At 44.4% G+C, this 24,425-nt stretch overlaps 1 protein-coding gene across 1 annotated transcript in view; it reads left to right on the top strand.

Moving 5' to 3' along the window:
- Positions 1-21,119, top strand: part of IL2RB (interleukin 2 receptor subunit beta) — a 256,403-nt gene extending 235,284 nt beyond the window's left edge. The window contains exons 8-10 of the mRNA XM_069231361.1: positions 16,200-16,308; positions 17,504-17,579; positions 17,755-21,119. Of these exons, the coding sequence (XP_069087462.1) occupies positions 16,200-16,308; positions 17,504-17,579; positions 17,755-18,429 (860 nt within the window). The 3' untranslated portion in view covers positions 18,430-21,119. The remainder of the gene's footprint in view (positions 1-16,199; positions 16,309-17,503; positions 17,580-17,754) is intronic.
- Positions 21,120-24,425: the final 3,306 nt, after the last annotated feature.

Here is a 24,425-nt window from a genome sequence, read left to right as displayed (position 1 = left end):
AGCTACCTCAGGTCTACTTGAGACTGCATTCTTTTTAAAAAGAAACACATCTCCCAATGTGCAAGGTAAATGTCCCCTCCAAAATTGACAAGGTTTACACCTTGAGGGGAATGTCGCAATGGGATTGTCTGTAGTTGGCGGGTATCGGAACACCTCTCCAAAGCCTGCAGTGACTGCACCTTGATTAATCCAAAGGCCATCTTGGAGCTTGAGGACAAGCTTTTCATTCCTAAACATCTAAAGACTCCATGTCAGTCAAAGTCATGAGGAAGTACCTAGTCCTGCTTCTGAAGCCATTCTCCCAAAACGTCATCATCGAGATCTTCAGGTAAGTGAAAGAAAAAATTTAAAAAGTTCAAGTGGGAGACAGCCCTGTTTCGCCACTCTCAGTCTCACTGTAAGGATGCAAGGGTGTCATTGTGCCTTTTGGAGCCGCTCCAGCAGTTGTTACTTGGAGCTGTTTTCAGCCCTGCGACAGCCCATATTTCGAGGCCCAGGGTGACACCTCAACAGATTCAGAAGTTTCAGTCTGCTTTGTTCTCATTCTTGGCACAACAGTGGCTCCCTCTGGCACATCCATGGGGCCCCAGAAACCAAGTGCCCCCCTCCACCTAGATTTCCATCGGTGGGTCACCCCTCCGCACCAGTTGGGCCCTTTGGATCCACCTCCAGATCTGCTACTGGGTTCAGTATCAGGAAATTTCCCAGGACCTCATACTACTCCTTAACGTGATCCTCTGATGCCAACACCACCAACTCTGTATGATGATGGCCAACCCATTGAGATGGCGTTGCTGCCTGGCTCTGCTTAGACTGCAAAATACTGGATACCTGACTCTGATACTGTGCCTTTGGCATATGGCAGGGCACAATTTATACATGAACTTTTCGGAATGGACTTAGATAATGGTGCATATGATCCTGGGGATGAATTTTCTCAGCCCTACCATGAGGACCTAGAAGACCGAAGGCTCATATTATGCATTTATTTTCTTACTTTTATAAACAGCAGCCAAGAAACTATAAATCCCAAAAACCTGGGAGAAAAAAACAACCAGGTTACATCACAATGGAGTAACCAATCACACGTCGAGTATGAACATAACAATCTTGACTGAGAGCAACAAGCCCTTTTTTCTTGCTGCTCCCAGTCAAGATAAGTATTCTGCTCGCCATTGCATTTTTAACGTTACTTTATAACTTGTTGTTTCTTATAGGTATATTCTTATTTATTTACTATGCATACTGCTTATTGTTAGCGTTCACGTTTGCAGGGGCGCACTCGCATCGTTCCTTAAACATACCATAAAGTTTGTTGGACCATTCTGAGGTAATTTCTGCCTCTGACAGCTCGGTGCGGGTTGCTTCGCTCAGCGCTGCCGCTTCTGCTGCCGAAGCTGCCTCTGCCCATCCTCTCTGCTCCTGGGGCTGTCTTTCCGACACTTGCTTACGTCGGTATAGCAGTGGGTGAGTGCTTTCCCTGATGCTGCCTTCTTTTCATTCTGACTTTCTCTGAGCGCGCCCCCTCCCATCCCCTTTCTCAAGGACTCCCCTTTGGGTTTCCCTCAGTGTTAACCCTTCCCTGTCAGGTTTTTCTTTCAAAAGTCTTTCCTGGGTTTTTCCTATAGTTATAAGCTAGTCCTTTTGCATTGACATATCGTTTTTCAGGTTTTTATTTATTAGTTACCGCAATTCTTATTTTATTATGTCAGAGGATGAGCAAGCTCAATCTTTGAAGGATAATTTGAAATCCTTTATTAAGGTCGCTGTTCAGCATGCGTTCTCTGCATCCATGCTGGACAGTTCAAAGAATTTAGAGGCCTCATTATCAAAAGTGTTGCAGAGCCCCAAAGATGCTCCTTCTAAAAGAATGACGAAATGTGCGGCACCCGCCTATGTGCCTTCCAAAGGCGTTTCTGTTAAATTTGAGCCTTCCACCCCTGAACCAAATTCTTCGGGGCTCCCTTCCTCTCCCCTTAATATACTCAATCTTAGAGACACTGACAGTGATGGGGGTGACAATTTAGATGATGCAACATCTCACTCACAAACAAATGATGATATTTCTTTTAATGGGCCTTTGGAGAAAATGTGTACAATTTCTTCCTCTGTGAACTTCCCTCATCTAGATATGCACTAGATAAGTCGTCTAGGAATAAGTTGAAGTATGAGTGTCCTAGACCTTCCCTTCGCTTCCCTTTAAGGTGGCTGATATCCCCACGATTGACCCCAATATGTTATTTCATATCCCTCATCTTTTGGAGAGGTAAAAATGCAGTACCTCCCAGGCGGTAGGTCTGTGAACTGCAGGCTGAGTAGGCATAGTTTCTGTCTCAGCAGACCTGGATGTCCAGACAGTAGTGCTTTGTGAACATATGGAGTGACACCCACGTAGCAGCCTAGCAAATGTCCAGAAAAGGCACCCCGCGTGCCAACAGTGGTATCAGCCTTGACTCATGCCTAAAGAAGGCTGCTTTTTGGCCATTGCATATTAGATCTAATACACAGTATGATCCAGCAAGAAATGGTTCTCTTCTGCATTGCCTTGCCCTTCTTTGCTCCAGCGAATTCAACTAACAACTGATCATCCACCCAGTGTTCTCTGATATAATCAATATAAAAGCTGAAAGCCCTTTCTGGATATAGCTGATGTAGTCTCCTCCTCCTTAAAGGCTTAGAGGCGGAGCAAAGAACTTTGGGAGGGTGATGTTTTGCCCTTCGTGAAATGGAGTAACTACTTTTGGAGAAAGGCGACTTGAGTTCTTAAGACCAGTTTGTGTGGGTAGAAAGTGGTGTATGGTGGGTTGACAGAGAGGACCTGCAGCTCAGTCACCTGCTTTGCTGATGTTATGGTAACAAGAAAGACTGTTTTAAGGATAAGCAGCCACAGAGGACCACTGTGCAGAAGCTCAAAGGGAATACACATGAGAAATGCCAGAACCAAATTTAAGTCACACTACGACAGAACAAAAGGAGAACGGGAAACAAATGTTGGAAACCTTTAAGAAAACTCATCTCAACACGTGACTTAGGCAATGAGGGATGATCCAGCAACTATAAACAGGCATAAAGAGCCAACAAATACCCTTTAACAGTGCCTAAAGCAATCCCTTGTGGGGCAAGGGTCAAGCCGAACAACAATACTTAAGACAGCTTGGCATGGAGTGGGTCAATCTCTTTAGTAGCACATTAAGCCACAAACTTGTCCTAACTACAGGAATATCCAGACCTAGTCGAGTGAAGCCTGGCTGCCAACATAACATCTACAACTTCGGAAGGAAGGTCAAAGTCACTCAATGGCAGTCATTGGCACTGCCAATGCCTATATCTCCCAGGAGTGGCGCAAAAGCCTTCTGCTAAAGATTGACCCTAAGCTAAGTTCTTTGGCAACCAAAGAGGAAGGCCCTAATGCGGATGGTCTTTTCTTTGGAGACTCGTTTATCAAGGAAATTAGCAGATATATTTCTGTGTTTACTTCTTCGGATAAAGCTCATTCTTCAATGAAGAAAACTTTTTCCCAGAGTGTTTTTGGAAGGGCCGGCAAAGGAAGGGGTATATTTGCCGCCCGTTATTCTTCAAGAGGGCAATCCCTGGGCAGAGGCTCCTTCAACCAAGACACCCAGCAAGAATTCTACCAGGCATACAAGCCTCAATTTTATACCCGACGTTTCCGTGGAGCCCGCAACAGGGGATATAGATCCAAAGGAGACCAGCTCGCAGGTAGGGACTTCCCATTCTGGCCTTCCTCCCATAGGAGTCAGATTGGGATCTTGTCTAGATGCTTGGTTATCTCTAACCTCAGATCCTGGGGTTATCCAAACCATTCAATGTTACTGCAAAGAGCTTTATCAGGTTCATTTTCAGACTCAGCTGCCTCAACCTCTACATTTTTCCCAAGATCAGTTCCTTGTGGTTCAGGAGGAAGTGCAGTCTTTACTAACAAAACAGGCTATAGAAGGGGTTTCCTTCGACCCTTCAGAGTTCTGCAATACCATCTTTTTAGTTCAGAAAAAGAACAACAAACATCGACCAGTTATAATCTTAAAGCTCTTCAAAAATTTTGTGGTGTATCACCATTTCAAGATGGAGACTATCCTCCATCTAAGAGACCTTCTGCCTCCCAAATACTGGTTGGTCTGTCTGGACCTCCGGGGCACATATCTCTCAGTACCCATTCATCCTTACTACAGGACATTTCTTCAGTTTTAAAGGGGGGACTCTTTCTTTCAGTTCAAAACTCTCCCTTTCAGTCTTTCATCAGCCCCTTGGTGCTTCACCAAGATTCTCAAACCTGTAGTAGCCTTCCTCAGAAGTCAGGGGAAAAGACTCATAGTCTATCTGGATGATTTCCTTATCATGGCCCAAGGCAAATCTTTTCTGCTGGATTAGTTAAACCTTTGCCGAGACCTTTTGTCAAGGCGGGGGTTTCTTATAAACCTTCAGAAGTCTGTCCTAATTCCTTCTCAACATCTTGAATTTCTCGGTTTCATAGTGAACACTGTTGAATCGGTGCGTCAACTCCCTCAACAGAAGGTCTTTCTGTTAAGGAAGAGATATGTCACGCCTTATCTATCCTGCTCTGTTCCCTCAAATCCATAGCTCGTTTAATAGGTCTTCTTTCCTCCTCCATTAAGGCCATCTTTCCGGGGTCCCTTCATTACAGCGCTATGCAAAGGTTGAAGATCCATCACCTTCGAAAGGGACTAGCTTACTCAGATCCTGTCATTCTGGATTCCGAGTCTAGAAAATAACTTTGCTGGTGGATGAATCACTTAGACGCTTGGAACGGGAAAACGATTTTCTCTGCCGCCCCAGATCATGTCTTAGAGTCAGGTGCAAGTCTGACAGGTTGGGGCGCAAGATGTGGTCACCTCTCGACTGGAGGTCCATGGTCCGTTCAGGAGTCCTAACTGCACATCAATTATTTTGAGATGCTTACAAGTTCCTTTGCCATCCAGTCCTTTATAAAAGACAGGGTAAAATGCTCAGTTCTTCTGAGAATGGACAACCTGTATGCAGTCAGGTATATAAACCGTCTGGCCGAAACGAGATCCAAACCTCTGCCACTTTTGGCAATGAGTCTGTGGTAATTCTGTCTCCCAAGGAATGTCCCGGTCAAGGCGGAATATCTCCCAGGCAAACTGAACGTGGTGGCAGATTGGTTTTCCAGGCATATCTACGACCCAAGAGATTGGAAGCTTCATCCTTCTGTATTTAATCACCATTCTTCGGTCTTCGGCCCCATGTCAATAGGCCTCTTTGCTTCTCGGATCAACACTCAACTTCCTTCCTTCTTCAGCTGGAGGCCAGATCCGCTAGCAATTGCCACAGATGCTTTTCTTCAGTCATGGCCTTCTTCTCTCCTCAACACGTTTCCCCCTTTCTTCTTTATTGCTAGGGTGCTAGCTCAAGCCCGCAGACAGCACTTGTCCCTTGTTCTGATCGTTCCATTCTGGCAGTCCCAGCCTTGGTACTCAACCCTATTGGAGCTATCCTCATATCTTCCAGTATTGATCCCTCCTTTTCACATTCTGCTCTTAAACCCTCAAGGTTTACCCAGTTTGGTCTTAGAAGGCTCCCTCCATCTCATAGCTTGTAGAATTTCAGGGCTTCCTGGAGAACCCCAGGAATTTCGGAGGAAGCTGTCCAGTTTATCCAGTAATCCTGGGCTCCTGGTACAACAAGGGTTTACAAACCCGCCTAGTTGGTCTGGTGTAGCTGGTGTTTGGACAGGGATTCAGATCCCCTTTCAGCAGATGTAACTTTAGTGGTGAATTTTCTTGCTTCATTGACATCGCAAGGTAAGGCTTATTGTACCGTTAATACTTATAGGTCTGTGATCCATAGGTCTGCGATCTCTTCAGAACATATCAGAGTGGATGGAAGGCCCATTGGTGAACACCCATTGGTTTGCCGACTTTTAAAGGGAGTACATTTGCTAAACATCCAGTTCCCAAACACAATGTTATGTGAATGTTAATTCAGTACTTTGATTATTTCTCACATGGCAGGATAATGCTGATTCATCGCTGAAACATTTGTCTGCCAAATTGACTATGCTCTTGTGTTTAGTCTCTAATAAATGTGTAGACGATGTTAAGGCTCTGGATGTTTCCTCCTTCCATTATTCCTCTTTAGGTGTTTATTTTCAAGTCAGTAGATGTACCAATACTAATTTATCTTCTGTACACTACCCCTTTTTTCCCTCTCAACCTACATTGTGTATTGGTAATTGTTTGAAAACGTAGATCTCAGAATTTCCTCCTCTTCCCAATTACTTATTTCAATTCAGAAACCCCACAAGCCCATCTCGGCTCCCACTTAGGCACCTTGGCTTAGATGGCTCAGTCCCTGGCTGGTATCTGTACCCTTTCTTATGGTGCCCATTCAGTGAGAGGGGCGGCAGCCTCTCGAGCTTTTTGGGCAGGTGCTATTTTACATGATATTTTCAGATCTGCAGATTGGTCAAACGTTAGTACGTTTAGAACTATTTATTGCAAACCTGTTGATCATCCATTAGACACTGTTATTTATTTGATTTAACCAAGCGTAATATGACCCTACGGTCTTGTAATAAAATTTAGATTTTCCTAGCCTTGGCGTCTGAAAGGCTAGATTCTATTAAAGACGCAGAGGCGAGTATTATCCCGCCACAATTGCATTTACCCTCCCCGTTACTTTTTTCTGCAGTTTCTATGCCTTTAATGAGCTCCACTGCATCCGGCTGATCCACATCCAGTTTCTCCTTGCCTGGTTACTCCGTGCCAATGTTCTTGGTCACCGTTTTTCCTTCTGAGTTCCTGATGGACTTCTTTAAGGAGTTCTTCTCTGCTCTACTGACTTTGTATATGGTTTTCATTTTGCTCTCTGAATCCGTTTGACCGACTCTCTCAAGAAAAGAGGACTTGTTACTCTCAGTTAAGATTGTTATGTTCATACACGACGTGTGATTGGTTACTCCATTGTGATGCAACCTGGTAGTTTTTTCCCCCAGGTTTTCTGGGATTTGTAGTTTCTTGGCTGCTGTTTATTAAAGTAGGAAAAGAAATGCATAATACTCGCCTCTGTGTATTTATAAAAATCCAGCCTTTCAGACTCCAAGGCTAGGAAAATCTAAATTCTCCAGTACACCAGTGGACTGGATATTTCACCCACTGGCCTAGTCTAGCATTCAGGCCCTGCTTCTGAGGAGAGTACATCTTTTGCTATGATGATGCTGATATAGAGGGCTGCTGGGGGGCTTGTCCTCCATCTCCCCACTCAGGTGGTTAAGCCTAATGTGCTAACTGAGGTGCTTCAGCCTGGTAAGAGTAGTTCTGAGCTTCTACTTCTGTTTCACAAAGCCCTCTCTGACTCCCACTTGACCATATGGACCAGGTCCTGCTCGGGCCTCAAGTCAACCAGCAGACTGCGTGGTACCACCATTCTGCGCCTGGGGATCCAGAATTTCCTCACCTAGCACCCCACAAAATTCTAAGGCTTTGAATAGTAAGGTGAACCCAAATGCATTGCTGTCTACTCCTCCTGATTGAGAGTCTCAAGTGGATAGAGACATTTGTAAAGCGAGAATTTTCTACCACCAGTCATACCTTATGGTCTGTGCATACCAGCTGTTTGCTGGGCCGTTATATCTATGCCCTGTGGGACTCAGTGGCTCGAGTTCCTCCCATTGAGGAAGCTTGTGCCATCGTTTCTCAGGCCATGCATTGTAGTGTTGATGCAGCTACATTCAAGATACATTATAAGTTGGACACAAATGATTCCCTGGGCAGAGCCATAGGTACCAGTGCGGCCTTTCACAGGCAGGCTTGGATGCTATCTACTGTCTTTTTGGGTGAACTCCAAGCTAATTTGATTGACATGCCAATTGACGGTTCCCGTCTTTTTGGAGAGAAGGCAGACAGCCCTTGAGTGCTTTAAGGATAGATGTGCCACAGCACGCTCCCTGGGTCTGCTTGCTACCGCACACCAGCCACCCCCTCAGTTTTGCTATCTCCAGGGGTAGGGAAAAAGCTTTCTATATCATCAAAAACTGCAACTGGTGTAACTACTCTGCCAGTCCTTTCGGGGCTACATTACTCACAGACCATGTGGTCAACATGGGCAGCATGCAGCTTAGTCGTTCACTTCTCCAGCTGCTGCAGCCCCCAAGCCTCTTTAGCATGTCCTAATCGACACTCAGCCACTCCATCGGAGGCTTATTTCTGTCAGGATGGCAAGCCATAACTTCACACAACCATTTATTGAAACCCTGTCCCACCTTCACCACCTTCAGAATGCCAGATGGAGGGCCATCTGTCTCTTTTACAGCAGGGAGTGCAGGCTCTTTTGGTAAAGGAGACAGAGAGGATGCCTACTATAGAAGTCAGTTGTGGTTGTTATTCCTGCTACTTTCTGGTACCAAAGGACCAAGGCCCTCACCCTAAATTGGATCTTTGCCCTCTAAATGATTCCTGCAAAAGAACAAACTCAAGATGCTTACCCCAGCCAGACCTTGTCTGCCCTTGACTCTGGAGAATGCATGGTAGCGTTGGACCTGCAGGACGTTTAGTTTTACATGCCCATCGTGCAAAGCCACATGAACTATCTGTGGTACAAGGTGGGGCGGGAGCATTTTCAGTTCTCTGTGCTCCCTTTTGGCCTCAACAGTGCCCTTCAGGTGTTCACCAAAGTGAAAGAAGTTTTGCAGCTCATCTTCCAAGGTCAGGGTTCCAGTCTTCTCCTAACTTGATGACTGGCTGCTGAAGGCAGGCTTGCCCTAGGCAGTCGTCACTCACCTCTAGATTACAGTGAACCTCTTAACATCAATGGGAATAACTATCAATGTACCAAAGTCACACTTGACTCCTTTGCAGAAGATCCCTTTCACCTGAGCCATTCTGGACACAGTGTAGTTTCGTGCCTGCCCCCAAAGTGGAGAGTCCAGGGCATTCGGGCTATGATACCGATTTTTTAACCTCAATCTTGGATTTCAGTAAGGATGACTGTGAGGCTGTTGTGATTGATGGCCTCTTGCATCCTGCTGGTGAAGCCTGACAGATGCAGGCTCTGCAGCGGGATCTAAAGTGGGCTCAGCAACAGTGAATTCGCTCCAATCAGGTCCATATTTTGAAGGAGACTGTGAAAGACGTGCAGTGGTGGTTGCTGGACCGCATTTAGGTCAGTGCCAGATCCCTCCCCCTAGCCCACTCAGAGATGACAATGGTGATCAATGCATCACTTGGGGGTGGGGTGGTCAGCTGTGAGAGGTGGAGATCAGAGGCCTCCGGTCTCCAGTGGAGGCTCTGTGCCACATCAACCAGTTGGAGCTACAAGCCATTCACATGCCAATGAAAGCCTTCCTACCATCCATCAGAAGGATGCTGGTTCAGGTGTACACAGAGACCTGCACTGCCACATGGTACTGCAACAAGCAGGGAAGTGCAGGGATGTGGACCCTGTGCCAAAACGCTTTGCACCTCTGTTCATGGCTGGAATGCAAAGGAATTTTCCTGGTGTTGCAGCACCTGGCAGCATCTTTGAAAGCCAGAGCAGACAAACTCAGCTGTCCTGCTTTATGGATCATGAATGGGTGCTACATAAAGAGGTTATGAAAGGTCTCATCCATGAATGGGTAAACCTTGGCATGATCTGTTTGTCACCACTGAGAATGTGCAGTCTCTGCACATCTGCGCGTTGGAGTTTCCAAAGTGACTCTTGCTCGGAGACTCATTCTGCTTACAGTGGAACTCGAGACTCCTGTATGCCTTCCTGCCTATAACTCTCCTGCCCTGAGTTCTGGAAAAAATCTGGAATGACCTGGCCCAAGTCATCCTAGTGGCCCTGGATTGGGAATGGATAGTTTGGTATCCCAAAGTCCTAGGCATGAGCATCTGTTCTTCGATCAGGCTGCCGCTTTGGGAGGATCTCTAGTTGCAGCAGCAGGCCTGGGTCCTGCATATAACTGGTGCAAGCGCCACCCACATGCTGGAAGATTGAGTGACTGCCATTGAGTGACTTTGACCTTCCTTCCGAAGTTGTAGATGTTTTGTTGGCAGCCAGGCTTCACTCAACTAAGTCCGGATATTCCTGTTGTTAGGACAAGTTTGTGGCTTAATGTGCTAGTAAAAAGATTGACCCACTCCATGCCTAGCTGTCCTAAGTATTGTTGTTCGTGTTGACCCTTGCCCCACAAGGGATTGCTTTGGGCACTGTTTAAGGGTATTTGTTGGCTCTTTGTGTCAGTTTATAGTTTCGGGATTATCCCTCATTGCCTAAGTCACTTGTTGAGATGAGTTTCCTTAAGGGTTTGCAACATTTGTTTCCCATTCTCCTTTTGTTATGTCCTAGTGCGACATAAATTTGGTTCTGACATTTCTCATGTGTATTCCCTACGAGCCTCTGCAGAGCGGTCCTCTGTTGCTTCTTATCCTTAAATCAGTCTTTCTTGTCACCATAACAGCGGCACAGCAGGTGACTGAGATGCAAGTCCTCTCTGTCAACCCACCATACACCACTTTCTACCCACCAACTGGTCTTAAGAACTCAAGTCTCCTTTCTCCAAAGATAGTTACTCCATTTCACGAAGAGCAAAACATCACCCTAACAACGTTTTTTGCTCCGCCTCACCCCTTTTAGGAGGAGGAGACTGCATCAGCTGCATCCAGAAAGGGCTTTCAGCTTTTATATTGATTATATCAGAGAACACTGGGTGGATGATCAGTTGTTAGTTGGATTCGCTAGAGCAAAGAAGAGCAAGGCAATGCAGAAGAGAACCAGTTCTTGCTGGATCATACTGTGTATTAGATCTGCTATTCAATGGCCAAAAAGCAGCCTCCTTTAGGCATGAGTCAAGTCTGATACCACTGTTGGCACGCTGGGTGCTTTTTTTGGACATTTGCTAGGCTACTACGTCGGTGTCACTCCATATATTCACAAAGCACTACTGTCTGGACAGCCAGGTCTGATGAGATAGAAACTTTGCCTACTCAGTCTGCAGTTCACAGACCTACCCCCTGGGAGGTACTGCATTTTTATCTATCCAAAATATGAGGGATATGAAATTAGAGGTCTCTATGAGAAGAACAAGTTATTAACATTGGTAATGATTTTTGCGGGTAGAAACTCTAACCACAGATTCCTCCCCGACCCCTTCTACAACTTCTCCTTTCTGTGAACTGGACTCTTTTCACCTAAAAAGGTCCCACTTTAGATATCTGCACACTGGTCAGAACTAGGCTACGACTGGGGTATGTGTCTGTGGGCATGGATCAGTCAAAAAGCAGCTGATGTCAGTGTGCATGGGTGGCACCTATCTTGTGTCCCATGCCTCACTTCCAGGAGCAGAGCGACGACAGTGCAAAGCCACATTACACCACCTACTGGCACAGAAAGGTACTGCTCAAGATTTTCAGGATCCAGTCTGACGCCTTGGGAATATTCAAAAGATGAGGAATCTGCAAAGAGAGTCTCTATCAGATAAGGCATTATCGAAGTAGCTTATTTATTATAGCATCCCAGTGATGCTGATGGGGCACCTTTATCTCTGAATCCCGAGTCAAAAAGTTTGTTGGGCACAGTGCTTTTGTCAGAAGCATCAGAAGTATTTACATATGTTGTTTTTAAGACCAGAGTACAGAAACCGGAGGTCCAATAAGGGCACTTTTGTGTGCAAGTTTTACATCAAGGTTGCAGTTAATAATAAGAAATGTGGAAGTTGAGGCCATGTGGAAAAACACAGAAAGTGAAAGAGATTCTATGTCAGGATCTGAGGTGAGGATCATGAAAAATAAATAAATATGCTTCTCTTCCTTCGCTTTTATTGAATAGCAGCCAAACCTCAACATCATATACTACATTTCCCATGAACCATAGGGAAAACTGAAGTCAGAGATAACCAATAGTATTCCATCATGTCCCATGTAACTATCCCCTTGTCAGGCTTTCTTCCTCTTTTTTCGGTTCTCAATGAAACATAAGTACTCTGCCTACGGGTCATCATATCTTTTGGTTAATGTACATGTAAATTAACACTGTTACTATTTTGTACAAGGTTCTGCAGACCTGTCAACTCACACAGTGCCACTGTGTGTCACATGATTTTGACTGTCTTCACAAGGTCATCCGGTAGAGACAAAAGGTTCCCGGAGAGATCAGGGTGTTAGTGTCCCGTTCTGTTCTCCCCTCCACTAATAATCTCCATAACAGAAAATACACATTCTCACTTCCACGCATGTAACATAGCAGAGAGAAAAGGAACAGTAATATTATGTGGAGGAGGCAGAAGAACTCATCCCTCGGGATGATTCAGTCACTGAGGTGGTGGGTGCCTCAGTACAGAGGGTGGTGAGCTGTACTGTGATCTTTTTGGGAAGAAGCTTACGGGTGTGGCTGTGTCCCTACCCACGCCCCTCACTTGGCGCCAAGACCTGGGACCCTGTGGTGGGCTGATGAACCCCATACCCCAGTGGGCCAGACTGACACAGTCACACAATATGTGGCAAGCAGGCTTAGGAAGCAGTTGGATAAGGAAGTCAGAGGAGGCCTGAAGGTGTAATGCCCCAACTCTACATTAGAAGAAAACATGGCAGCTACTCCAGAATTTGATGGCAGGATGACCACTTTCCTGGCAAACTCTATCAAGGACTCTACAAATGGTATTGGTTGGTCCTGGTGTGCCTTTTTGGATAATATGTCTGCACTTTAATATCTCTTGACAAGGACCAGTCTTGTAGAAAACAAATATTTGGACAGCAGGGTTTTCGGTGGCCTGCCTCAGAGAGGTCAGTCATACCAACGAGGACAATGCCAGAACCATTACCTCTTTCAAGGCTTCTTCCCATCAAGGGGAGTGGGTAGAGGGCACATCTTCAGAGGCTCCTTAAAGGACAACAAAAACAACTCCAGAAATGGATACTTTGGTAAGTCTGATGCCTTCTTCCCATGTTAATGTAAGGGGGAGACTATTGTTGTCCACCCACAAGTAGTGTCTGTTAACCAACAATGCATAAATATAATAGACTGTCAGGGATTTCCATTTGGAATTTTAGGGCTCACTGAGGCAATGACAGAGGCTGAAACCTGTCACCTACTCATCGGAGAATGTCAACATAATAGGCCAGGTGTTCATGGATGTTAGACCAGTGGGTGGTATTTCAACATTTCAAGATGGAAGAATCCACCTTCTCGGGAACGTCTTCAGACAAGAGGATTGGATGTGCATCTTGACCTGAAGGATGCTTACCCAGCAATATTGATTTTCAAATCCCACCTCAGATTCCTGCAGTTCACATGGAAAAAAAAAACATATGAATCCACAACTCTGCATTTTGGCCTGTCCTCCGAAATGTGGTCTTTCACCAAAGTATTGCGGCCTGTTATGGAGTCCCTCCAATCAAAGGTAGGTAAGGCGTGTACTTTACTGGACATCATCCTGATCATGGACCAATGTCCTCTTCCACTATGGATCTGTAGATGTTGGGGTCGCTCCTGTAGGGTGTTGGTTTATCATCGAGAAAAATCAGGACTGAAACCGACCCAGATCCTAGTTTTTTGGGCTTCGTGGTGGCTGCAATTCAAACTGTCCTATAATTACTACCAACAAAGAAGAGAGACATAATAAAAGGACTGAGGCAAGCACTGGCAGTACCAAAGATATTCCTCCATCAGTTAGTTCGCCTGATGGGACTTCTAGCTTCATCCATTCAAGCCATATTTACAGGCCCCCTACACTACAGGGCCATACAACAGCGAAGACCTCCCATCTCAGAAGAGGATTGAAAGTGGATCTTACCGGGAGGCCAGAGAAGAAGTACACTGGTGGCTCCAGCACACATAGGCATGGAATGACAGGGCGATCTTTGGATCTACGCTGGACCTGATTGTGGAATCAGACATCATCTGGATGGACTGGGAGTCCAGATCCAGAGAGCTACCTAAAGTCAGATAGCGGTGACAGCAGAATATCTTCCAGGTCGCTGGAACACTTCGGCAGACTGGCACTTGCGCCATTTCCAGACCACCAGAGCATGGGAATTACACACCACGTTTTCCAGGCACTCATGAACAGATTGGGGGTCCCCGCCACATGGCCCTTTTTGCACTATGACTGGATCACCAACTACTAGGGTATTCCAGTTGGAAACTGGGAGTGGCAGTGACATATGCTGTCCTATATATGTGGACAGAGGGGGTGAACTATGCTGTTTCACCTTTTTCTGTGATCATGGGGGTGGCAGCGTAGACAACAGGACAAGAAGAAAATCTGATTGTGATCACCCCAATCTTGAGATCGCAAGTGTAAGTTCCAGGTCTGATGGGACTTTCCTGGGATTCACCAATTACTGACCCTCGCTTTCAGAACATTCTGATGAATCCACAGGGAGAGTGTCACCACCTAGCAATAGCAAAATTACTCCAGTTTATGGCATATAGGAATACAGGGAACATTGGTCGATCTTGGGCCTTCCACAGCAAGCTGAGATCCTCACTGGAAGGGCATGGGCAGATAGCACCATCAGGCGCTCATGGGTTTGCATCCTGTGGGGTCTGACCTTGTTCATGTACTAAATTTCATGGAACCAAGCAGCAATACATGGGCAATTGTACAGGTCGGTAAACATCTGTAGATCAGCCACCTCAGCAGAGCACATCACTACAGACCGGATCTTGTTTGAGGGATACCCTATGGTATGCAGATTGCTAAAAGAGGCAATATTCTCAGTGCCTCCACAACCTAAGTATACACGTTGCTGGGATGTCCATCAAGTTTTGAATATGTTCCTTTCATGGCAACTGAATAAGCATTTATCCCAAAAGGAATTATCTGGTAGGTTGGCTATGCTTTTTTGCTTGCTTTCCTGTAGAAGAGTCTTGGACATTCAAGACCCTGATATATCTGGGAGTGTGTTTACCCCACACAGGGTTATATTCTCTGTGTCTCAATGCACAAAGACAAATACTTGGGTGATTTCGTCATCAGAATTCAATGGCTAACCTAAATTGTGTGTGGTTAAATGCCTTAAATTATTTGAACTTATGATAGAGAAATAGAGACCTACAGAGGTGAATCAATTGCGTATTGCCATTAAAAAACTGTTAAAGGTGGTTGCCTCACCAGCCATCGTTAGGTGGGTCAGATGGGTGATGCGAGAGGTGGGAATTGACACGTACAAATTTGGTGTACATTCAGCCAGAGGGGTAAAGGCATCCAAAGTTTTTTGGGGTTTCTAGAAGTGCCATGAATTCAGTGGATTTTTCATGCTACTGTACATTTAAACTGTTTTACTTTCCACCAGTAGATAAGGTGGCTCCACTAATGATCTGGAAGCTTCAAACTAATCTAATTCTTGATTTAGAATATAAATTTCCTAGCCGACATGAAAAAAATATTTTCAATTCTTTTAAGGACAGCGAGGCAAGGATTTTTCCACCCGGCAAATATTCAAACGGTATGTCCCCATGGATGACCCACCCCTATGAAGTTTATGGAGTGTGTATCATTTATCGTCATACCAGATTAATTGCTTTGATAGAAGCGTAAAAAGGTTTTAATGCTAAGACTTTTAAAGAGGACAGTACTTGTACACATTGGTGTTAAAGGGTTATTATTTGTAGCTTGGTCCGAACAGAAACAGATTGAATTCAAACTAAAGGAGAAGAATAACCTCACAGGAACAAAGAGGAAGAAAGCCTGACAGGCGATCATTACATGGAACACTATGGACGGCTGTTGGTTGACTTTTACTACAGTTTTCCATCTGGTTCCTGGGAAATGTAGTATATGATGTTGATATTTGTCTGTTATTAAAAAAAAAAGCGAAGGAAAGGAATCTTAATACTTAAGTGTCCTTAATGGAACTGAAAACATTCCTTCACGCTGGCTAGCAAATCTTGTTATTCTGCATGCATTTTTTTGAAAAGCATAGCAAACGTTAAATGAAAACACAACTTATGTTGCTATATGGTAACGCCTTATGTTTTGTTAATGTATATTAACATCATAACACAGAGGGCCTTAAGTGCCTTAAACAGCACTGGAGCATGTTGACCCCAGGCCCTTTATCATCATAATTCCCTTCGCTAATAGGTAAGCTCCATGCGATTCTAGGCACTCTACAACTTAGAAAGAAGTTAGTCACCAGACCCAATCTCTCTTCCACCCGCAGTTGTGAGAGGTTTTGCATACCCTCATTTACCATATCCATCTGTCTTTTCTACAGCTCCTGCCCAGGTCTTCTCTTTCCCTATGCTTTGGATCGGGGGCATATGTGTGGCAGGCATAGTCATCCCTGGGATCTTGATCATCATTGGTTGTAAGAGGACAAATTGGTAAGTGTGTCCATTCCCTCTCTCTTTCCCACTGTGTTGACACATTTCTAAAGGTTCCCCTGTCTAAGAACACTGACAATAAGAAGAAATGGTCTTGTTCTTCCTCAAACACCCTTATACCTATGATATAGTGCTGATGGCTTTAGCTTCACGACTGTGACCAATTACTTTAAATATTATTATGTTGTGTTGACATTCACACAAAACACATCAGGGAATAGCCTCGTTATTCCTCGCCTGAACTTCTTTCTATTACAAAAATCAATGACTTAACCAAAACCCCATTTCTTAATTAAACGTCCAACTTAACGTGAGAATCATAAAGAACAATTCTGTATTTTTTTCCTGAAAACCGGAACCAATAGGACAGCTCAGACTGGTAAATGGAGGCGAGAAATGCATTTTTTTTTTCAAAAAAGAAAAATAATTATATAAGTGTGCTAATTGATGGGAACACAAATGGGTGAGATCCCTCCATACGTGGCTCTCCAAAATAAAGCCTCTATGACTAAAACATCTGAATAAACTTTTTTTAAATTGTAAGTGTACAGTTCTTGGTTTATATCAGTAGTTCACGTTAAAAAGAGAAATGTTAAGTTTGCTTTTCGTTCAACTTTTTCAAGCCATTTGAATGAACAGGCAAACATTTAATGTGATTAATTATGTGTTAAGTCCTTGTACATTTGGTCAAACTTCCGGGCAGTCCAAGTTCTGGGAGTCTGGGAAGGAGGTACTGATCCTGGGAGGTTTGACATGAAGACACATGCAGAGAGGGTCTTGTGAACGTTAGTGGTCTATTGGCTGAAACAGAGTGGCTGAGGCGGTTAATGGTCACGTTTTCACTGCACTCCTTTGCATTTATTTTTTTAACTGGCAGCACGAGACCCCTCTCCCTTACTGGTGTTCTAGCTCTCCTCCTCCCTCTTCTTCCTAGTCTCATCATCCTTCCCTTCTCTTACTGTATTCGCCTCTTTCTCGTAATTTCCCTCACTCAATCTGTATAGACACTGCTCTCTCCTTCCCTAGCTTCATCTCCTTCTCCCTTCATCTGTCGTCTCATTTATCCTTCGTTTTCCTTATTCCCTTTTCTCCTTAGTACTTCCATCTATATCTCAATGCCACTCTTTCTCTTTCGTTACCTTGCTCACACCACCTCTTTCTTCCTCATCTTAATTTTCCCCTTTCTGGTCCCTAGGAGTAAAAAAAGGTCCTGGATCTCTGTTCCAGACCCCTCTGGATTCCTTGAGCCCCTCTATGGTGGTGATTTTAAGGTAAGCAAACTGGATTGGAATTTCTGTGGGAAACTCTCATTCCAGAAAGATTGTTTAACAAAATTTGGGAAACGTGTGATGAACTACATTGTGGTTAGGAAGGAACATTGTGAGAGCCCTGGGACCTAAAACAAGCTGTGAATGATGGGTATTCCCTCTTCCACTTCCTCTATAGGCCTGGATGTCGTCTCCGTTCCCTGCATCCTCATTTGCCCTGGTTGATGTGGACCCAAAGATCTCTCCAGTGGAGATTGAACCCATGAAGGATCTTCCTACGATCTTGCCTATGGGCTGTGCCAGCGACCCTTCTCCATTCGAGAACAGTGGACACAGCTTCCACAACCAGGGATACTTCCTCTTTGACATGGCCCCCTGCAAGGTCTACTTCACCTATGACCGCTCACAGAATGATGACAACGAAGACGACAATAAAGATTCTATCAGTATGGGAGAAGGCTCCTACACGGCACTCTCATTCCCAGACACCCAACCTATGGACACCTCAAACTATGAGACCTTGTCGAGGATCGAAGTGTGCAGAACCAATGTCCTCAGTGGCTCTTGTGATTTGGGCATTCCTCCTGTTGCTCCACCCCATCCTCTCTACCCACAAATGGGTGATGGAGTTGAATGCCAAGAAGCTGATAATTCCATCCCTACTGGCTTTCCACCAAAATTAGAGAGGCCTGTTGAGGTCCTGTCATCGCATGAAAACCTTCATTTGGTAGAGCCGCAAAGGGAAGTATACAACATGCATGGATCAAGCATTTGTCCTGCACCTACTCAGAGACTAGGAGGTAACACAGGAGCTTACCTGTCCCTGAAAGACTTTGAACTTCAGTATCGGTAAATTATTGGACATGTGGGTGGGCTACATGTTTTGATGGAAGAAATAATTACAGTTCGGCCATCTCATGCTATCTCAGCATATAGCCATCTTGAAACTCTTATGATTTTTGACATCTTACAAATTTTCAGAACAAGTAACTTGCATGATATAATGCAACTAAATGACAGGATAGGACATCCACTATGGGGTGTAGGAGAAAAATATATTGTAGGACTACACACATCCCACGTGGTAGTTCACCTGAGAAACAAGACACAGGCAGATATCGTGAGTATGTAAATTTCCACAGGTGAACACCAACTTTTAGCACCCTTGATTCCAATACAAAATTACAATGAACAATGCTAGCTAAAGAAGGCATCACCTGAAAAATAGGGCTTTGTCGGCTACAACACACTGTCAGAGGTGGTCAGTAACTGCAGACAAGGTTCCTTTCAACCTGTGCAGGAATCATCTTTAGTGTAGTTAGTGGGTGAGCTTCGAGAAGACGGCAGTGGAAAAGTTGGTCCTTAGCAAAGAATTTAGTGTTATTTTGGTTAGAAAATGGGATAAATGTGACTTATATGCAGCAGAAAAGGTGTATTTTTCATAAATATTTACAAATCGCACATCTCTGTTGCATTTTATTGGGGAGTGACGCTCGACAATTAACGTTGAAACATACAAGTGTCCAATGCACCATAATATTTGGTCGACCTACCTTCTGCCTGAGTGTGGATTCTTGGGAGGAATCTTTTGATAAAATTGGGGCTGGAAGGCATGATAAGAATGATCCCTGTGGAAAGGATTGTCTCCTCAGGGGTGCATAATTATAAATCTACTGGCAGAACATGACAAAGTTCGCTATTTTGCCTTAAATTAAATTGGAAGATTACCATGTTTTTTAAGGAAATAGTTCTTGCAAAGCAAGCAAGTAAATTTGCTAAAGTTGTCTCCCTGAAAATAAAGTCTGTAAATGTTTTATTTGTAGGATATTTTACCTACACAGGTTTTTTTCTGATTTTTTGTCCCACTTTTTCCTTTGACGTTTGTAAATTCAGTGATATTCTGAAATTTGCAGGGGCTTATCATTACTTTTATAACTTTCACAGACGTGAAGTCTGACTATATCACATGTCCCTCAGTATTTGTAGCATTAATATTTGAATGTAACGTTTTAGAGTGTGTGTTTTAGAGTGCAGCAATGAATGGTGGAGATTGGGATGGGCTCTCATAAATGGGGAAGCTATGCAGTGATCTGAAGACAAGGGTTTAAGGAGGAGGGGTTACTTTTTAACAATTTCCTAAAGGTGAGCGGGGTCTCTTGCTTTAAGCGTGGCATTGCGTGGTTGGTGTGCTTGTGTGTAAACAGTCAACCCAGAATCTTAGCTCATGAAATCTCAAGATTACCAAGAGGTTTACGTATCTGGTTTGACTCTCTCGACCGCAGTCAAAGGATAGTGGATATGTTGTTTAAAGTCAGGCCTCCCTTTGTTAGGTAGTGCCCTGGAGTAGTAACTTTTCTTATTAGGTTTGCTACTGGTCACTGCCTTGTCACTCACAGCCCAGGGGACGTGGCATGGGGCATCCCTACTATAATTGGACTTGTAATGCTGCTGGGGCATTCACACCAAGTTAGGAAGTCTAAGTCTCATAATGAAAATCTGAGTTATTTTTTAAGTGCAATTCAAATACCGACGTAGATGGATGTACAAAGCTACTTTGCCTGTAAACTCATGACAAAAAAATTGTGTTGAAAACTACGAAATACTAATTGCCAATTTCTTGTGGGAAATTTAAAACAAGCCAGATTCTGCTAGTTGAGAAAGAGGTGAGTCTTTAGTCATGCAATCTACCCCTAGGGCATGCAATGCATATATTTGGCTGTGTCAGAAGGCTCTCGGCCAAGGGTGCAGTCTTCAGGTGTTCCCTACAACAATTCTGAGTGCTCAAAGCCCACAGGGTATGGATATTGGTTATGCCCAATGGACTGTGGGCAATGATCGTGGCCTTCATATATGCCCCAGGTTAAGTATCTGGTCTCAGAGCCATCAAAATAAATATTTATTGCTTAAAATGTGTGCAAACCATCTAGCAAATACTGATAAGGCTCTTGAAATCATGAGCAAATGTTGGCATATTATAGAGTATTCTGGTTCACAATTTGGCTCTTTAAGTTAGCAAGCTCTGCGTTATAAGATTGCCTTTTCCCTGGAGGAGGACGGGTTTTTCTTCAGATCTGGAGTGTGGCCTGACCCCCAACCCAATGCGCTTCAGTGATGACAGACGTACAAACATTTTCAAGCTTGCTCGGGCAATCAAACCAAGTTGACTCACTACCCTATTTAGACATTTTGCATCCCAAAATCCTAGAAAAAAATATATTGAAAAACATTGTATTTTATATTTAAAGAGCCTGTGCATCTGAAATGTCCTCGACACTAGGCACCTAGGTTGGACACATTGTGTATATAATCCCGCCCTTATACATCTCGCTGGCCTAAGGAAATCTGCATCCTTGTAGTTTATACATATCATATTTGATGCAATCGGTTTATCTGTTCATAGTGCTTCTTTGTATTTTGTTTTTAATTTAGAGACTATGACTATCCAGCCAGTTTAGCAAATATTTCTACGAGCTTATAAAAATGTATAAATGTTTTGCAAGTTATATTTCTTTGCCCTAGTGACAGGAAAAAATAAAGTGTACCTTTCCAGAGTTATTCATTGATGTGATCTATGTGTTGGAAAATCATATTTTTTTAAGTTATGGTTGTAGCTTGAGACTTCAGTTTGCAAAGTCGCTTTCTTCAGTGAATACATTCATTCACTCATTTATCCAGATTTAATTTAAACCTTTATTTATCGTCTTTGTTCGATTAAAAAAACCGGCAGCAACAAGAAATAGCAATAGCTCAGCTCATCAGTTCCATGTCGCAAAACATCGGAAGCATGCTTCATATTTCAGGGGGGAACTTGTGCAAGCCAATAAATGGCAATCCGCCTTTTGGCCAGGAGTAAACTTAATAACAACTACAGCATTGATATTACTAGTCATAGTAAGATCTGTAGAGCGCGTAGCTGCTTCGAATGAAGTGTCCTAGTGCTAACATCCAGTGATCCCGTGAAAGAAAGCTCACCAACAAAGAATCAACCAAGCCTGAGTAGCCAGGTGTTTGATTGTTTCCGGTAAGGGAGCTTTCGAAAGGGGCTGTTGGACTAGAAGAGGAAGAGAATTCCATAGTAATGCTAATCTATCTTTATCCGGATTTTTAGATTTCAAATGGTGAGGTGGTGGACTCAAAGACCGGCCCATCAGTCAGTGTAGGAGACGGATACTTGACCCCCAGCTCTGATGCATTGAACCCAACAGCAAGGGTGGCACACTATGAGTACAGTAAGCAGCGGTGCATTTCACCCATGTAGGATGGACAGCCACGCGGAATCACGCCTGTAAGAAGAGGCCACACATTTAAGAGGCAGTCACCTAGCCCTCACGGTGAGGAGAATACTACATCCATCAGAGAGAACAATGTGCTCAGCTCTCACTTGCAGAAGGACGCCTTCTCCAGAAGGTGATCACCACTCCACCCCTCACATATGAAGAACACCTTGGTCAGAGGAGAGGAACTCTACAACCCTCATCCATCATTGGTGACATCAGAAGTGACAAACGTTTCAGCCCTCATGTCTAGGAAGGTACCACATCCCTAAGAGGCACCAGATACTGCAGCCCTCACCTATGCAGAGCACCTCCTTGGTTAGAGAAGACAAACACTCCAACCCTCTCGTTGTTTACACACACCCATCGGAGGTGACAACTGTTTATGCCCTCATATGCTGGAAGTTACCACATCCTTAAGAGGAGACAACTACTCCAACCCTCACACATGTAAAACACCTCCTCAGTCAGAGGAGACAAACACCGCGACCCACATCTGTTGTGGGTTACCATACCCATTAGAAACGACAACCACTTCAGCCCACATATGAAAAACTCCTCCTTCGTCAGTGGAGACAAACACCCCAGCCCTAATCTGTACTAGGTTACCACACCCGCTAAATGTGACAACCACTCCAACCTTCATATGGAGGAAGTTACCACATCCCTAACACCAGATAACCACTCCAGCCCTCACGTATGCAGAATAACTTCATAGTCAGAGGAGACAAACACTCCCACCCTCCTCTATCATTGTTACCACACCCATCAGATGCAACAACTATTCATGACCTCATATACAGTAAGTTACCACATTGTTAATAGGGGACAACCACGCCACCCCAAACATATGTAGAACACTTTATCTGTCAGAGGAGACAAACATCCTAACCCTTAACTCTACTGTGTTACTGTGTTACTACACCATCAGAGACAACAACCACACCAGTCTTCATATGCAGGAAGCTATCAGATCCCTAAGAGGGACAACCAGTCGATCCCTAACATATGTAAAACACTGCCTCGGTCAGAGGAGACAAACATCACAGCCATCATCTGTATTAGGTTATCAAATCCATCAAATGTGACAGCCAATCCTGACCTCATCTGCAGGAAGTTGCAGCATCCCTAACCCTCTCGTTGTGTACACACACCCATCGGAGGAAACAACTGTTTATGCCCTCATATGCTGGAAGTTTCCACATCCTTAAGAGGAGACAACTACTCCAACCCTCACACTTGTAAAACACCTCCTCAGTCAGAGGAGACAAACACCGCGACTTACATCTGTTGTGGGTTACCATACCCATTAGAAACGACAACCACTTCAGCCCACATATGAAAAACTCCTCCTTCGTCAGTGGAGACAAACACCCCAGCCCTAATCTGTACTAGGTTACCACACCCGCTAAATGTGACAACCACTCCAACCTTCATATGGAGGAAGATACCACATCCCTAACACCAGATAACTACTCCAGCCCTCACGTATGCAGAATAACTTCTTAGTCAGAGGAGACAAACACTCCCACCCTCCTCTATCGTTGTTACCACACCCATCAGACGCAACAACTATTCATGCTATTATCTACAGTAAGTTACCACATTGTTAATAGGGGACAACCACGCCACCCCAAACATATGTAGAACACCTTATCAGTCAGAGGAGACAAACACCCTAACCCTTAACTCTACTGTGTTCCTACACCATCAGAGACGACAACCACACCAGTCTTCATATGCAGGAAGCTATCAGATCCCTAAAAGGGACAACCAGTCGATCCCTCACATATGTAAAACACTGCCTCGGTCAGAGGAGACAAACATCACAGCCATCATCTATATTAGGTTATCAAATCCATCAAATGTGACAACCAATCCAGACCTCATCTGCATGAAGTTGCAGCATCCCTAAGAGGCAACAATCACTTCAACGCTCTCATATGTTGAACACCTCAGTCAAAGGAGACAAACACTTGAACCCTCATTTGTAATAGGTTACTTTTGCCATTAGAGGCAACAACCATTGCACCCATCATATGCAGTAAGTTACAACATCAGTATGAAGCAACTGCTACGCCAGCTCTCGCATTTGTAGAACACCTTGGTCAGAGGAGACAAATAACCCAGCACTCACCTGTAGTCGGTTACCACTCCATCAGAGGTAACAACTCCAGCCCTCATCTCTGGATTACCATATCCGAAAAAGGTGACAACCGCTCTAGCCCTCTTCCGCAAGAGGTTTCTACATCCATAGAAGAAGCAGCCACTCAAGGACTCCCTTATTTTACCAGAGCTAGTGGGGGGGTTTAGGCACCTGACCTGACCTTTAAGAGCATGGCACTTTGTTCAGAGCAGATAATCAACCAAGCACTCACCTGTAGGAGGCTGACAACATCAAAGAAGACCATCACCTCTGCCTGATCTGTAAGAGAATTTCATATTTGTCAGACCCCATTGTGGGGGCCTCAGGACATGCAGTGACTACTGAGCCTCAGCCGTGGGGCTGAAGTAATTTGCCTCTGATGCCCTGGGGACCCTGTCCTACCATGGCTCTGCAAAACAGGGCCATGTA

This window comes from Pleurodeles waltl, chromosome 4_2 (genome assembly GCF_031143425.1).
Source record: "Pleurodeles waltl isolate 20211129_DDA chromosome 4_2, aPleWal1.hap1.20221129, whole genome shotgun sequence".
In the NCBI taxonomy this organism is placed as follows: Eukaryota; Metazoa; Chordata; class Amphibia; order Caudata; family Salamandridae; genus Pleurodeles; species Pleurodeles waltl.
This window is presented reverse-complemented; position numbering and strand designations above follow the sequence as displayed.